The sequence below is a fragment of the Mytilus trossulus genome, chromosome 3, assembly GCF_036588685.1.
Source record: "Mytilus trossulus isolate FHL-02 chromosome 3, PNRI_Mtr1.1.1.hap1, whole genome shotgun sequence".
Lineage (NCBI taxonomy): Eukaryota > Metazoa > Mollusca > Bivalvia > Mytilida > Mytilidae > Mytilus > Mytilus trossulus.
In genome coordinates, this window is record NC_086375.1 from 25,394,998 (window position 1) to 25,413,013 (window position 18,016).

General features: G+C 33.9%; 1 protein-coding gene across 1 annotated transcript; it reads left to right on the top strand.

Annotated features, from left to right (window-relative positions):
- Positions 1-1,740: 1,740 nt before the first annotated feature.
- On the top strand, positions 1,741-11,412 carry LOC134709308 (interferon-induced, double-stranded RNA-activated protein kinase-like). The gene is made up of 2 exons (XM_063569471.1): positions 1,741-1,873; positions 9,630-11,412. The coding sequence occupies exon 2, from the start codon at positions 9,651-9,653 to the stop codon at positions 11,379-11,381; it is 1,731 nt and encodes a 576-aa protein (XP_063425541.1). The 5' UTR covers positions 1,741-1,873; positions 9,630-9,650; the 3' UTR covers positions 11,382-11,412.
- Positions 11,413-18,016: the final 6,604 nt, after the last annotated feature.

The window sequence follows — 18,016 nt, forward strand, 5'->3', positions numbered from 1 at the left end:
CTCGTCCTAAAAAACAAAACCTGATTTAATTTTTGTCCATTTTTCCTCATTATAATTGCACACAACATTCCATCAAAGCGAACGTTGGTTCTAATAGACAATGCATTTCATAGATTATAGCGAATATGTTTTCAATGTTGCACCTTCAATCCTGTCCCTTTTTCCCGAATGTTACCTGCCGAATTAGACTTATTGCCGGGTTTATGCTAACATGAGCAACACGACGAGTGCCACAAATGGAGTAGGATTTTTTTACCCTCCCTGAGTATCTTAGATCAGTTTTTGTGAGGTTCGTGTTGCTCAGTCTTTTGTTTTCTATGTTGTGTTTGTGTACTTTTGTTTGTGCGTTTGTCTTTTATTATTAGCCATTGCGTTGTCAGGTTATTTAATTTTCGACTTTGAATGCAGTATATTAAAATTTTGAAAAGACACAAAAATGTTATCGCTGTAAAACTTCAACAACCAAAAATTACAAACAACCGATGTTAAAGCATGTTATGTCTCTTCATAGAAACTGGACGATATACCAAAATACCACGAAATGAAAGAAAATGTAAAATATGTAATATCTTAGACAATGAATTTCATTTTTTCTTCAACTGTAAAATAAATAAAAATAAAAGAGAAATCTTTCTAGAATATTATATACAAAAATATGTAAATTTTAATACACTTAATTTTACTGATAAACTCGTGATAATACTTAATCCATCAACAACAAATGATGTAAAAGCAGTTGTTTCTTTTATTAAAGAGTCATTAGAACTGAGAAAAGGAGAACAGTTACTGTTTTTATCATATTTCTTATAATATTGTCGAGTTTTCATTATGTTTCATTATGTTTGTTTGTCAATGTATTTGCCACAACCAAATTTGGTTATTGTATGTTTTGCAAATAAAGATATATATTATATTATGTGAAAGCGTATGGATCTCTCTAAAATTGAACTACAAGGTTTCATATTACAAAGGAAAGACTGGTATGGAGTTTGATGGTTAATGCTCCGAGGGGGATTCCGGCTAAAAGTTAGAAATAAGGGGGAAAGGGTGGGGGGGTCCAATAATTTTTAAACGGTTCATATTTTTTTTTCATCATTATTCTAGTCAAATTTTTGAAAAGTTTCAAGAAGAAATCTTCAATTGCACAGTATTGTGCATTAAATTTGTCAAATCTTTGATCACATGAATTTTGTGTCAGAAACCTATATATTACGGCACAAATTTGGTCACAATCCAAATTCAGATAGAATCAAGCTTGAATATTGTGTCTTAATTTGCCCCAACTATTCAGAGTTCGGCCACTGCGGTCATATCATGCAACGCTCAGCGAAGTGCTCATTTTATTTTATTCATAGAAAAAGTCTTAACCAACATGAAATGGACTTGGCGGAAAAAGGGGGTAGTTCATTTCTGTATTAAATTTAGTGGTTTTTTTTCTTTCTCTTGGCCTATCATTCTCTCGTCTTTGTATTATTGTTGCCAGTGAAATGTATTCTATATTATTTCCCCCCTTTATTTTCTATTCTGTTAACTTTACTAGACTGGTTCGCCTGTCTGGATAAATGTGCATATTATAGAACAAGGTGATTATATATAGCGGGATCCCAGTGACCCCAGTCTATCTGCACATTCACAATGACTAAGACTATATATAAAAGTCTTATTTTCTTAGTCACAACGTGCTTGAAATTAGTGTCATATGACATTTACGAAGTATTAAGATAAGATAAATATATAAAACACAACGAAAAGGTAAAAATAAGATAAAAACTGTAAATGAAGTTGTGTACTTGATGTGCGTGATTTGATGCGTCGATAAAGTGTATAACTACGTCACTAGTATGTTAAGTGCATTTCCTCAAGACTATTACAGGTTAGTGGTTATGTAATGATTGTTTTGTATTATATATGATCATATATACAGTTCCTCACCTATATGTGAGCATATGTGTATTCAGCTGTTCAGTTTGTCAGATTAGTTCTATAAACAGAATACTTCTTTTAACATGTTTAAACTTTCATTAGTTTAAATGTCAGATTAGTTCTAGAAACAGAATACTTTTTTTAAACTTTTGTTAGTTTAAATGTCAGATTAGTTCTAGAAACAGAATACTTCTTTTAAACTTTTATAAGTTTTAAACTGAGTTTTACTCATAATGACTATGTGTATAATATTATATATTAACGTGTTTATGTGCTACTAGTACATGAGGGTGGGACGGGGTCTCAACTTCGGATTTTGAGTACAGTGGTGCAGACGGGATTTAAAAAACACCCCATTCATATTTTTAATAATTGTGATTTATCCCTAATTGCATATATTTCACAGCGAAATCAAAACCCATTCATATATTTGATCAATAACAAAACTTCTGTTTCATCAGATGTGGAAATTTTACTGACTAAGAGTTTGTGAAATTTAGTGAAGATCGTTATGTATGTGAAGTTAGCAGCCGGTTCGATATTCGTTATTCGATATTCAATATCCAACCGGCTGCTAGCAGTCAGTATGTAGTTGAAAATTATAAGAAAAAAACCTTTTCTAAGTTACATATTTGTATTTATGTAATATAGATTTTTGTCAATAAAACGACTTCAAAGATGTACTTTTGTTTATAATATTTCTTAAGACAAAAATAAAAACCGATTACTAAATTTACTGTAGAAATATTAATAATTATAATAGAAATATATATATGGAAAGCCAAATAAACAAATTTTCAACCAAAAAATGTCAAAGTTTTCGGACAAAGGGCACAGGGCAATGGTGAGAGCTCCCTGATCTCTCAATCTTTCTAATATTATGCAGACATTTAGTCAATAGGTAGATACAAACGTGACCAACAGGAATTTAGGTACACTTCCTGTCTTCCATGTTTACGGAGCGCCAAAAGTGCCAGTTGGATATTCAAATTATATAGTGAAAACCTACCTGAGACCGCTTAAATGAGGCTTAAACCCCCTGACCTTTCAAAATTCATAAAATTCAATTAAATCATAGACTCTGTACATATAAAGGTTTGTATCAAAAGGATTTCCTAGATTAATGTCATCTTCGATATCTACGGAGAGCTTAGATTGTCACTTTTTAGCTAAAAATTGTCAAAATTTCAGGACAAAGGGCACAGGGCAATGGTGAGAGCCCGCTCAGCCCCCTGATCTCTCAATCTTTCTAATATTATGCAGACATTTAGAGAATAGGTAGATACAAACGTGACTAACAGGAATTTGGGAACACTTCCTGTCTTCCATGTTTACGGAGCGCCAAAAATGCCAGTTGGATATTCAAAATTATATAGTGAAAACCTACCTGATACCGCTTAAATGAGGGTTAATCCCCCCCTGCTCTTTCAAAATCCATAAAATTCAATTAAATCATAGACTCTGTACATATAAAGGTTTGTATCAAAAGGATTTCCCAGATTAATGTCATCTTCGATATCTACGGAACGCTTGGATTGTCACTTTTCAGCTAAAAATTGTCAAAATTTCAGCATTGTCAAAATTTCAGCATAAGGGCACAGGGCAATGGTTAGAGCCCCCTGATCTCGATCTTTCTAATATAATGCAAACATTTAGTTAATAGGTAGATACAAACGTGACTAAAAGGAATTTGGGTATACTTCCTGTCTTCCATATATACGGAGCGCCCAAAATGTCTGTTGGATATTCAAATTATATAGTGAAAACCTACCTGAGACCGCTTAAATTAGGGTTAAACCCCCCTGGTCTTTCAAAATCCATAAAATTCAATTAAATCAAAGACTCTGTACATATAAAGGTTTTTATAAAAAGGATTTCCCATATTAATGTCTTCTTCGAGATCTACGGAGGGCTTAGATTGTCACTTTTCAGCTAAAAATTGTCAAAATTTCAGGACAAAGGGCACAGGGCAATGGTGAGTGCCCCCTGATCTCTCAATCTTTCTAATATTATGCAGACATTTAGATAATAGGTAGATACAAACGTGACTTACAGGAATTTGGGTACACTTCCTGTCTTCCATAATTGCGGAGCGCCGAAGGGTGCCAGCTGGATATTCAAATTATATAGGGCTTAGATAATTTTTAGCTAAAAATTGTCAAAATTGACAATCTAAGCCCTCCGTAGATATAGAAGATGAAATTATTCTTAGAAATCCTTTTGATGCAACCTTTATATGTACAGAGTCAATGATTTAATTGAATTTGATGGATTTTGAAAGACCAGGGGGTTTAACCCTCATTTAAGCGGTCTCAGGTAGGTTTTCACTATATAATTTGAATATCCAACTGGCACTTTGGGCGCTCCGTATATATGGAAGACAGGAAGTATACCAGAATTCCTTTTAGTCACGTTTGTACCTACCTATTAACTAAATGTCTGCATTATATTAGAAAGATTGAGAGATCAGGGGGCTCTCATCATTGCCCTGTGCCCTTTGTCCTAAAATTTGGACAATTTTTAGCTAAAAAGTGACAATCTAAGCCCTCCGCAGATATCGAAGATGACATTAATCTGGGAAATCCTTCTGATAAAACCTTTATATATACATGATTTGGTTGAATTTTATGGACATTGAAAGACCAGGGGGGTCTCACCCTCATTTAAGCGCTCTCAGGTAGATTTTCACTATATATTTCTTTTTTGGGCTTTCCAAAAAAAATCTATTTATATTCCAAAATCTTTCTAGCTTGATCGGTTTTACTTTTTGTTTGAAGAAATATCACATATAAAAGTACATCTTTGAAGTTCATTTACTGACAAAAATCTATGTTACATAAAGACAAAATTATGCCAGTTAGAAAAGGGTTTATATTCGAGATCAACGAGAATTTACGGCAGTTAGAAGATGTCAAGAAACGATTTCCTACGTATCTTGTCAGTCCTCTTGAGTATGAAAATCATGCTTTAATGTTATTAAGTATTTCTTTTTTATATGATTTTTGAACAAAATTTTGAATATCAAACCGACTGCTAGTAGCCGGTTGGATATTGAATATCGAATATCGAATAACCAACCGGCTGCTAACTTCACATACATAAGATCGTTGCACAACAATCTGAAAAATTATGACCCATTGATATATCACATTTGGTCAATTACTACCTACTGATATATATCCTCTGTAAAATTGCACCCCATTGCACAGACACTAGACGTTGTGTCAATAATGATAAGATATTGGCAATTGGAATAGTAGTGTTCATATTCTTCCCAGAGCCGGATTTAAAAAAAATGGTCGATTATATAGGGGATCACTGAAGCATGACTGGAGAAGGCCCCCTCTTCGGCAGTCAGTGGGACCCCACTTGACCTATGAAAATGTCTTGATCCGCCACTGCGTCCCCTTGCCAATTGAATATTTTATTACTATTACACCTTCAATGGCTTCATATAGAAAGAGCCTAAGGAAGCCGGTTAATGTCAGTGTGGAGTTTTATTTTTAAGTCGTTATAACGACTTAGCTAAATTGTTTTAACAACTTAGCGAATCTAACTCGTTATAACAAGTTAGCTAAGATAGTCCGTCGAAAGGGAACGATAAATGGCTGACCCGTGTTAAGAGAGAGACATATCTCTTGCATGTAAAATACACCTTTGTAGATTTCGAAAAAGAGCAGCTATAGCCGAGCGCTACAAGGCAGCACTCGCACCCACAAGTGGAAAGGGATTAATATTATATTAAAGTTGCAAAACTTGTTTTCGAATCCACTATGAATAAATATGCTTAAACTACGTTGTTTAAACGAGTTAGCTAAGTCGTTATCACGAGTAAGCTTAGTTGTTATAACGAGTAAGCTAAGTTGTTATAACGAGTTAGATTAGCTAAGTTGTTATAACGAGTTAGATTAGCTAAGTCGTTATAACAAGTTTGCTCAGTCGTTTATGTTTAAACAAGTTAGCTAAGTCGTTAAAACAAGTAAGTTAAGTTGTTATAACAAGATAAATAATATGCTTAGTCGTTATAACAAGTTAGCTAAGTCGTTATAACGTCTTAAAAATAAAACTCCACCCTGATACTAAGCGGCTTCCGTAGAAGACCCCCCCCCCAGTGGTACTAGGGGTATAGGTGTCAAACCACCAATGAAAATCCCTATCTGTTCAACCAAATTTCACATCTTTATAAATAAAGTTCAACTTCATAGAAACCAGGTAATTCCTGAATTGTACATGTATCAGCTTTTTACATGCCAATTTTTAATATAGTACCATAGTACCTTTAAAGCCTTAGAATTTAGAAAAAAAAAATGACCTTCGAACAGAGGTACTCCAAAAATAACCCCCGGTTTTCTGGAAATCTTTAATTATTATTCTATGGAGCGCATTGATTAATCCTGATATTTTATGCAAACTCATAGACAAGTGAATATTGGCTAAAAATGGTCTAAGTATATTTCTCTTTCACCAAAAGTGTCATTTCTGCAAATTTGTTGGTAAGTTTAAGTAAACAATGACATTAAAAACATCACTATTTTGTGTCAGAGTAGGGCTACTTTTTACACACGTTCTAAATTGGAAGGAGTAACTGGTGGTCTGACACCTATAGGCGGCGGCGGATTGAGATATCACCCTAACGGTACTGTTCAGGGTTCGACCTCTGCGGTCGTATTAAGCCGCGCCCTGTGGAGCATTTAATTTTGATCATGCGTAAAGAAATTGATTTGATATTTCGTGCATTGTTTTATCATGACAAGTCACAGATCAAGGTCGAATTTTGTTACAGTCTGATGATTTTGGACAGAGTTATGGTCCTTTGACTTAGAAAATTCACTAAAATAATCAGTTGTCCGCACTTTTTTTTGTCAATTAATGTTGAAAATATTAATTTGATACTTGGTTAATGGTTTATCTTGAAAAGTAACAGTTTCAGTTAAATTTTGTTCTGGTTTGCTGATTTTGAGCAGAGTTATAGTCCAATTTTCTCAAATAATCAGTTTCCGCACTTTTTTTTGTCATGCGTGAAGATATTGATTTGAAAATTGGTATATAGTTTTATCATGACAAGTTACAGATCAAGTTCAAATTTTGACCACTCTGATGATTTTGTGCAGAGTTATGGTACCTGGACTTATATAGCTTACACCATGACAATTTATAGATCAAGATAAATTTTGTTTCAATAAAATGATTTGTTAACCGGTAGTGGACTATTAATCAGATGTATTGCTATACAATATTCACATAATGCTTGTTTATCTATGTATTTTTTTGTCCTGAGTGTTCCATCATTTGTTTGTACGGTATCCCTGTCCCGTAATGTTGTCATTTTAGCGACATTTTTAAAATAGCATATAAGCGAGAGGTTTGACTAGCCATTAAACCAAATTCAACCCACCATTTGTTCTTTTAAAATGTAATGCACCAAGTCATGTATATGGCAGTTGTTATCAAACAGTCAGTTTTTATACGACCGCAAATTTTGAAAAAAATTTCGTCGTATATTGCTATCACGTTGGCGTCGTCGTCGTCGTCGTCGTCGTCGTCGTCCGAATACTTTTAGTTTTCGCACTCTAACTTTAGTAAAAGTGAATAGAAATCTATGAAATTTTAACACAAGGTTTATGACCATAAAAGGAAGGCTGGTATTGATTTTGGGAGTTTTGGTCCCAACATTTTAGGAAATAGGGGCCAAAAAGGGCCCAAATAAGCATTTTCTTGGTTTTCGCACTATAACTTTAGTTTAAGCTAATAGAAATCTATGAAATTTTGACACAAAGTTTATGACCACAAAAGAAAGGTTGGGATTGATTTTGGGAGTTTTGGTTTCAACAGTTTAGGAATTAGGGGCCAAAAAAGGGCCCAAATAAGCATTATTCTTGGTTTTCGCACAATAACTTTAGTTAAAGTAAATAGAAATCAATGAAATTTAAACACAATGTTTATGACCTTAAAAGGAAGGTTGGTTTAGATTTTGGGAGTTTCGGTCCCAACAGTTTAGGAATTAGGGGCCAAAAAGGGACCCAAATAAGCATTTTTCTTGGTTTTCGCACCATAGCGTTAGTATAAGTAAATAGAAATCTATGAAATTTAAACACAAGGTTTATGACTATGAAAGGAAGGTTGGTATTGATTTTGGGAGTTTTGGTCCCAACAGTTAAGGAAAAATGGGCCCAAAGGGTCCAAAATTAAACTTTGTTTGATTTCATCAAAATTGAATAATTGGGGTTCTTTAATATGCCGAATCTAACTGTGTAAGTAGATTCTTAATTTTTGGTCCCGTTTTCAAATTGGTCTACATTAAGGTCCAAAGGGTCCAAAATTAAACTTAGTTTGATTTTAACAAAAATTGAAACCTTGGGGTTCTTTGATATGCTGAATCTAAAAATGTACTTAGATTTTTGATTATTGGCCCAGTTTTCAAGTTGGCCCAAATTGAGGTCCAAAATTAAACATTGTTTGATTTCATCAAAAATTGAATAATTGGGGTTCTTTGATATGCCAAATCAAACTGTGTATGTAGATTCTTAATTTTTGGTCCAGTTTTAAAATTGGTCTAAATTAAAGTGCAAAGGGTCCAAAATTAAACTAAGTTTGATTTTAACAAAAATTAAATTCTTGGGCCTCTTTGATATGCTGAATCTAAACATGTACTTAGATTTTTGATTATGGGCCCAGTTTTCAAGTTGGTCCAAATCAGGATCTAAAATTATTATATTAAGTATTGTGCAATAGCAAGTCTTTTCAATTGCACAGTATTGTGCAATGGCAAGAAATATCTAATTTCACAATATTGTGAAATAGCAATTTTTTTTTTAATTAAGAGTTATCTTTCTTTGTCCAGTATAGTAAGCAAGAAATATCTGCAATAATTTTTTTTAATTGGAGTTATCTTTCTTTGTCCAGAATCAACTTAAATCTTTGTTATATACAATATACAATGTGTATTCACTTTTTACTACCAACTGATAAATTTAAATAATCTTTACCATTCAGTGATAACAAGCAGTTTTTTTTACATCTTAATATTTTATGATGTATTATAATGAGTAGTAATTGTTGCAAACTCCATTAGAATATTTTAATTGAAATTAGTTTTGGAATAAGGGAAAGGGGGATGTGATTAAAAAATTGGGTTCAATTTTTCTCATTTGAAATTTCATAAATAAAAAGAAAATTTCTTCAAACATTTTTTTGAGAGGATTAATATTCAACAGCATAGTGAATTGCTCTAAGAGAAAACAAAAATTTTAAGTTCATTTGAATACATTCATTCTGTGTCAGAAACCTATGCTGTGTCAACTATTTAATCACAATCCAAATTTAGAGAAGAATCCAGCTTGAATGTTGTGTCCATACTTGCCCCAACCGTTCAGGGTTCAACCTCTGCGGTCGTATAAAGCTACGCCCTGCGGAGCATCTGGTTATGTATGTTGGCGTTTATTTTTGTTGCAGTTCTGTGTTTCTGTTGGTTTTCCTCTTATAGTTGATGCGTTTCCCTAAGTTTTGGTTTGTGACCCTGATTTGTTTCAGTTAAACTGTTTTATGACTATTGGAAAGTGGTATAATACTGTTGCCTTTATTAAGATTGTCACGTGGTTACTATATTTGTGGGTTCTGGATAGGGGATCTTCATTTCTAAACACAACCTAGAACCTCATATTTCGGAACTAAATTGATGTAGTTGATATTTTAATTTTACATTGTAGATCGTTAACGTATTTAACATTATGTGGACCAATGGCTCGGGCTCTTATGACGAGGAGAACTGTGAAAGCAGCAGCGGCTCATTTAGTTCGACTGATAGCAGATTAGAGGCAGTTCTATCATCAGACATGCTTAAGCACTTTGAAATTGTCAAGAAAATTGGTGAAGGAGCTTATGGAAGTGTTTATAAAATTAAAAGTAAAACTGACAAAAAGGAATATGCACTGAAATTTGTTCCTCTTCGAACAGACCAAGACGAAGAAAGGATGAATAGAGAAGTAGAAGTCCTGTCTCAATTACAGCATGCCAATATAGTCCGATATCATACATCTTGGCATATTAAAAATGAGGGTGCAAGTAATGATTCCCTGGCTACAAATGTCCAATATTTATGTATACAAATGGAGTACTGTAACCAAACATTAAGGGATTTCATCGAAAATATGAACGTATATGATAAATGTGACAGGGAACTTGAGCAAAGACGAATATTATGCGAAATTGTTGATGGAATCAAGTATATTCATGACGAAAACATTATGCATCGAGATTTAAATCCTAGAAATATCTTCCTCAGCAAATCTGGAACAGTGAAAATTGGCGACTTCGGTATAGCTCGACCTGAGAATTTAACCGAAGGAAGCAAAATCATGTCCAGCAAAGACGAGAACCTTACCAGTTATATAGGAACCAAACTTTATTGTGGACCAGAGGTACTTATATGTAACAAAAAATATGATAAACGCATAGATCTGTACAGTTTAGGGCTAATTATATTTGAAATGTGGTTCACGTTTCAGACTGAAATGGAAAGATGTAAAATCTTTGAAGGTATTAAATCCCCGGCGATTGTGGTTCCAGATTTTTTTGAACCACAGATTGTAAAGGATATAATCGTAGGACTTCTTCAACATGACCCTAACATGCGCATGGGACTTGAAGAAGTTATTGAGAAAATGTCCTTGTTTGATAAAGAGGAGACATTTACCGATGAAACTCCTATTCAGCAGATCCCAAATAGGTCAGGCTTTGATTTAAAAGGATCTGTTGGGCGATTAATATACATGCATTCTACAGGTAAAAAGCTAGTAAAAGGTTCATGCTTTCGACTTGGTTCAGGACCATTTCTTGTCACTTCGTACTCAGTTGTAAAACGAAGACAATTTCCTCAAAACTGGTGTGCTTTCTTTGGTCATGTTGGTCGAAAAAACAAAAAAGCCGTATTGAAACCCAAGAACCCAGTTTGGACAAACAGGGATCTAGATATTGCTATTTTGGAACTAGAAGTAAACGAAGGGTCGTATTTACCAGGAAGTCTTTCCCTTCAAAATCAAGATGTTACACAGAAAGTGTTTACGTTCAGAAACATAAATAACGCAAAATCGTTGATGGAAATTGGCGATTGGCCGTCCGTACCAGAGAATCCTGCAGATGAAATGATAATCAAGTTTGAATCCGCTTCATCCAATAGAGGAGCACCAGTCCTATACGTATCGGATCAAAGTGTCATCAGCGTTTTCGGAATAGTCCTTGGACATAGTTTTAGGAAAGGCGTTAAAGAAAAGGGCATGACAGTCATACGAAATTTATCAAGTGTTTATGAATCAATTGACCCGATTATGCCAGCTTATATCAGAAAAGCAATCTTTAGCAGCAGTCCTTACTTTAAATGTCATGAAAGGATTATGGAAAACATAGAACATTATATCATGGTACAAAAAGATTTGGAAGATTTGCGCCTCGTACAAGTATAAGAACTCATCTATAACATCTACAAGAAAAACTGTCGACTTATCTTTTTGCAAATTTGCCTTTGATTTGGAAAATAAATTTATAAAATCTTAAAACTTATTTGTACATATAGTGTGGGAGCAAAATTGGTAAGTTACAGAATACAGAAATCCATTCAACCCAGAAATCGACAAACCATGATAACTAAAAATATTTTCAAAGGTTTTAAAACAACAGTTGTTTTGCAATTTAAAACCCCGATTAGATTTAATATGATTAATTTGGATTTCTTTTATGATATGCAATGGAGACCAACAGTAAACAAGTCCAATGAGAATATGCAACGCAATTCTTGTCTTCGAAGGTTGTCAGTAGGAATTTTAAGTTCTCTAACTATTGATACTCCATGAGGGCTTTGCTATTTCTGTTTAAGTTTATCGTTTAAAAATCTAGTGTATATATATGTGATAAATTTTATTTGGCAATCGCCAATGGCAGTCAGCAGGGTTAAAGAACATCAGTTGTTCGACCTGTTAGTCAAATGCGTTTTGTTTAAATATACTTTTCACTCTTTTGGTCTTTTGGAAAATGTTGTTTGTGCTGTTTTTAGACCCTTCTACAACGAAATTTGTTTGACATGCACACGTATAAAAATTGCGGTTTTTATCCAACGCAGTCATAGGTTTGAACGTAGTTTTCAATTTAGACTCGTATATATATAGCAGTAGCATGGGTTCGAATCCCGGCGAGGGTAGAACCAAAAATTTGCGAAAGCAAATTTACAAATCTAACATTGTTGGGTTGATGTTTAGACGAGTTATATATATATATATATATCTGGCAATCCAAATTAAAAAAAAAAGCTATTCTAAGCTTTTTCGATGGCGAAGCTCCAATTTCGTCTCACTTATTGATGTGGGTGTACATCAATAAGTGAGACGAAATTGGAGCTTCGCCATCGAAAAAGCTTAGAATAGCTTTTTTTTAATTTGGATTGCCAGATATATACATATATATACACTAGATTTTTAAACGATAAACTTTAAACAGAAATAGCAAAGCCCTCATGGAGTCAAATTTGCATCCGTGGTTAAAACCATTGTTATTAGCTAAACAAGAGTACACATGCTGAAATGTCTCAAATTTTAATTTGAAATAACAAGGTCTTAACAAGGCACATAAGCCAAACATTGACCAATGAGTCATGTAACTAAGGTCAAGTGAATCCTGTCAGACAGACATATTCATCTTTAATCCGTTACAAAGACTATACCCGATCAAAACCATTTACAATCTGTTTTGCCATGAAGACCTATTCAGCAGATCCCAAATAGGCCGGGTTTGATTTGAAAGGATCTGTTTGGCGATTAATATACTATTCCATGCATACTACAGGTAAAAAGCTAGTAAAAGGTTCATGTTTCCGACTTGGTTCGGGACCATTTCTTGTCACTTCGTACTCAGTTGTTAAACAACGACAATTTTCCTAAAACTGGTCAGCTGTCTTTGATCGAAAAAACAAAAAGGGAAACAGGGATCTAGATATTGCTATCTTGTTATTTTTCTATTACAGCATAGGGTTTTTCTTCAAGGCTCTTACTTCCTTTTTTGAATGACAGAAATTTTACAGCAAAGAATAATTCCAAATTGTAAACTAAAACGTTTAATCCCGCTGCAAATGTTTGCACCTGTCCTAAGTCAGGAACCTGATGTACAGTAGTTGTCGTTTGTTTATGTAATATATACGTGTTTCTCGTTTCTCGTTTTGTTTATATAGATTACACCGTTGGTTTTCCCGTTGGAATGGTTTTACACTAGTAATTTTGGGGCCCTTTATAGCTTGTTCGGTGTGAGCCAAGGCTCCGTGTTGAAGGCCGTACTTTAACCTATAATGGTTTACTTTTTAAATTGTTATTTGGATGGAGAGTTGTCTCATTGGCACTCACACCACATCTTCCTTTATCTAGTAAGTCATATGTTAAGCATATCTCTATAGTTTGCACTTCTGTTTCCCATAGGAACTCCCTTTAAGTCTAACACTGTGCCGCTTTCATTTTAAAGTTTAAGAAAATATATCCTAAAATGAGATGTTGATATGCCCTTCTACTTTATTCAAAGGTCAAAACATAGGACGGCATAATTTCAACATATATATGCCCCGAGCTGCTAAGAGTTATACTAAGTACTAAAATTTTGTTAACTTTTGGTCTTCCTGTAATTGTATTTCCGTTGCAACCATGTGTATTTATACTGGTAACATTTAGAGTTATGACTCTATGAGAGGAAAGATATTGACGATATCTGGGAACCAGTACATGTACATAAACAAACAAAATATCTATGAATATTATGTCACTCCCGAAAAGAGTAGTTGTTTGTGACACAGCTGTATTTACAAAGTGGAACTTAACAGAAATTAAACGTCGGTTGTTTGGCTTAATTTCATTCCTCAAAATCTTGAATGTTTGTCTCACAATGTATATATGATTGACGGGGTTGCAGCTACTTAGTTTTGACAGTTATAGGCACTTTCAAGGCCCGCTGTAAATATCAATTGCATAATTATGACAAAATATGTATGTCAAATATGCTTTGAACATAACCTGCTTTTTATGAAACCAACACGAAGAGTTAAGATTTTAGAGTGATGACAGCCATGCAAACACTGCAACATAGTTGGGACAAACACAAACTGTGGCATGGTTTAATATGTTTGTGAGCTCTGAAACATTGGTACTTGGCACAGTTGTGAAACAGCACAACATAACAGACAGTCAAAATCAGTAGACAACTTTCGAGTTCGGTGCATTTCCGTCATAAACTTTTGTTTTAGTGAACATCATTCATGCGTTATGGGGCATCGTCACTTCCATTCCAATGTTAAGCGAGTGGTTGGAAATTATAATACTTTATTGCACGATTTATTCGGCAACCTAAATTCTCATAAAAGACAATCAGCACTGCTGTCATTAGGGAATTGTTATTAAGTACTTACAAAACAAAAATTATTTCTAGTTCAACCTGCAGAATGACGATAACTATGACGCTTGATGAATGTTGATAGTACAGAGATACAGGCGACCCCTCTATCTGGTAAATGACGTCACAAAGGCGCGTCTAATTGACGAATTTTTTTTCGGTGACGGATAGACTCGAAAGTGGTCTATTGCAATGTTGACTGCTGTACTCCTATTTTTGAAATTATAACCAATTATGTCTGTTTGTTTTGTTCACAAATCATTGTCAATATCTCGGAATTTTATTCGACTGTCATACAAGTGAGAGGTTAAGCAAGCTTTAAAATAAGATTTAATCCACCATTTTTCTCATAAGAAAATGCCTGTACCAAGTCAGGAATATGAAGTTGTTATCCAGTCGTTTGATGTGTTTGAGCTACACACGTTTCGTTTTGATTTCTCCTTAAGAGTATTATATTTTTGCAGAAAGGAATCTGAAGTTCTGTCATGATTCTGCAATATTCTGTTCCATGTCAGGGGTTTGTTTGTTATAAAAGTATTTCTATGATTTAGCCACTTGTTCATTGTTGAAGTTTGTATGGTGACCTCATTACAATAATTAGACTGTTTGCATTTTGTGTATTACTGTACAAATAACTTAAAAAACAATTGGAATTCCATCATAATGTCTTTCTAGTATAAAGTATTTTTAATATTAAAATGATAATGGTTAGCTTGATGAATTTTATTACCATGCATTTTATTTACCTGTGCTACATGAAAAAGTGAGCTTGATATTATATCTGCCAAACAATTCCAGACATGAGAAAGTCAAGCTTACTCGTGTAAATCTTCTGAAAACTGTTTGCAATGATTTGTATAATTCAATACCTAACTTCTTAAGGTATAAGTGTATTCAAAGTTGATAGATATCATAAAATTGAGAATGGAAATGGGGAATGTGTCAAAGAGACAACAATCCGACCAAATAAAAAAACAACAGCAGAAGGTCACCAACAGGTCTTCAATGTAGCGAGAAATTCCCGCACCCGGAGGTGTCCTTCAGCTGGCCCCTAAACAAATATATACTAGTCCAGTGATAATGAACGCCATACTAATTTCCAAATTGTACACAAGAAACTAAAATTAAAATAATACAAGCCTAACAAAGGCCAGAGGCTCCTGACTTGGGACAGGTGCAAAAATGCGGCAGGGTTAAACATGTTTGTGAGATCCCCCCCCCCCATACCTCTAACCAATGTAGAAAAGTAAACGCATAACAATACGCACATTAAAATTCAGTTCAAGAGAAGTCAGAGTCTGATGTTAGAAGATGTAACCAAAGAAAATAAACAAAATGACAAAAATACATAAATAACAACGGACTACTAGCAGTTAACTGACATGCCAGCTCCAGACTTCAATTAAACTGACTGATTTCATCATATGAACATCAGGCACAATCCTTCCCGTTAGGGGTTTAGTATCATACCATCATAACATATATGAGAAGAACATAACCCGTGTCATGCCATATATGGTTTAGTGTTTGAAGTCCATTGGCAAATATTACTTGGATATCTGGTAGAGACCATTGTGATGTGAAATGATTTTAATTATTGTTTTGTACTAGATTGGGTTTTTTTTACATTCTCATTCATAAGGTAACAGTTCACGGGAAGCCAAACACATAATTTACTGACTCTAAGCTTACTAGTCTTTGCTTTAAACCAAAATGGGGCTTGGACGAGAACTTTGCAAATACCAACTTATAAGTCTTTGGTTTGACTTTGCCAGTGATTTAACCAACAACCTATATCACTTGAGGTGATCTTAATATCAGTAATGCTCTTTCTGTGTCAAATACAACAATAAAAGACTAATTTCCCATAGTGATCACTAAAAAAAAATACAAATAAAGGTAAGACACCAAAACAATTTTTGGTGATCCTTTATTACTGGATTCTTTTTTTTAAATGGACAAAAATTGCTTCACCAAGTGCAGCCTTGTGCGACACCAGATGTTAAACCCTGAACAGTTGGGGCAAATTTGAACACAATATTCAAGCTTGATATATTGTCTGAATTTGGATTGAGATCAAATTTTCGACATAGTATAGGTTTCTGACACAAAATAAATGTCAAGATCTTACAAATCTATTGTGCAATACTGTGCAATTTAAGATTCTTTTTAAAAAAAAAAAAAAACTTTAAACTTTTTGAAAAGTTTTGAAAAAAAGATTTGAACTCCTTAAAACTAGAGGCTCTAAAGAGCCTGTGTAGCTCATCTTGGTCTATATGCATATTAAACAAAGGATACAGATGGATTCATGACAAAATTGTGTTTTGTTGATGGTGATGTTTGTAGATCTTACTTGACTGAACATTCTTGATACTTACAATTTGCTCTATCTATAAGGCCACGCTTAAAAATATTTTGGTTTGCCCAACCCCTACCCAAAGGTTGAGACAGTGGGTAGGTAGGTAGGCATTTTCTTTTTCTTTTTTCAAAAAAAGAAATTGAAGTATCAGATGTTTATTAGTCTTCATGCCTATTTGATTAAAAAAAACTTCTTCAAATCAGGACAATAAAAGAATTTGAGTAGGCAGCTTTTTTCTGACAAGGTAGCGTTTGGGCAAACAAACCTATTATTTATTATGGCCCAATAAACTTGGCATTTTAGATACTGATGAAAATATTTTGTAAAAATGTACAAAAATTTACAAAATTAATAAAAATAGGTAAAAAATTACTATAAAGGGCAATAACTCCTGTAAGGGGTAAACTGACCATTTCGGTCATGTTAACTTATTTTAAATCTTAAATTTGCTGAACATTATTGCTGTTTACAGTTTATCTCTATCTATAAAATTATTGAAGATAATAACCAAAACCAGCAAAATTTCTTTAAAAATTACAAATTTGGGGGCAGCAACCCAACAACCAGTTGTCCAATTAACCTGAAAATTTCAGGGCAGATAGGTATTGACTTGATTAACAACTTAACTTCTTATCAGATTTGCTCTAAATGCTTTGGTTTCAGAGTTATAAGCCAAAATCTACATTTTACCCCTGTGTTCTATTTTTAGCCATAGCAGCCATCTTGATTGGTTGGCTGGGTCACCGCACACATTTTTCAAACAAGATACCCAAATAATGATTGTGATTAAGTTAAGTTTATTTGACCAAGTAGTTTCAGAGGTGAAGATTTTTGTAAAAGATAACGACAACGGAGGCTGAAGGACGACAAGTGATCAGAATCACTTAGTCCTTTTAGTTAGGTGAGCTAAAAATTAGAACCCCCCTAAACTTTTGAATCCCCCCCTTGGAGCAATTACCCCCATACTGAATCCCAGTCTTTCCTTTGTAGTATGAACCTTGTAGTACAATTTCAGAGAGATCCATACTCATGTTATTGTCTGGAAACTAGAAAAATGCTTGTTTTTTTTACCTTATTTTGTCCCTTATTCCTGCATGAATTGAACAATTACCACCAAACTCAATCCCAGCCTTCCTTTTATGATATTGAATCTTGTAGTGCAATGTCAGAGAGATCCATAAACTTACACACAAGTTATTGTCCAGACACTACAAAAATGCTTATTTTGAGATGAAAATAAGACTTTTAGACAAAAATGAAAGAATGATCCTTAGCAAGGACAAATGGTTAAAATAATATATGCCTAATCACCAGTTAAGT

Excerpts from the sequence above, each read along its gene's own strand:
- LOC134709308 (XM_063569471.1), top strand. The coding sequence starts at position 9,651 with ATGTGGACCAATGGCTCGGGCTCTTATGACGAGGAGAACTGTGAAAGC.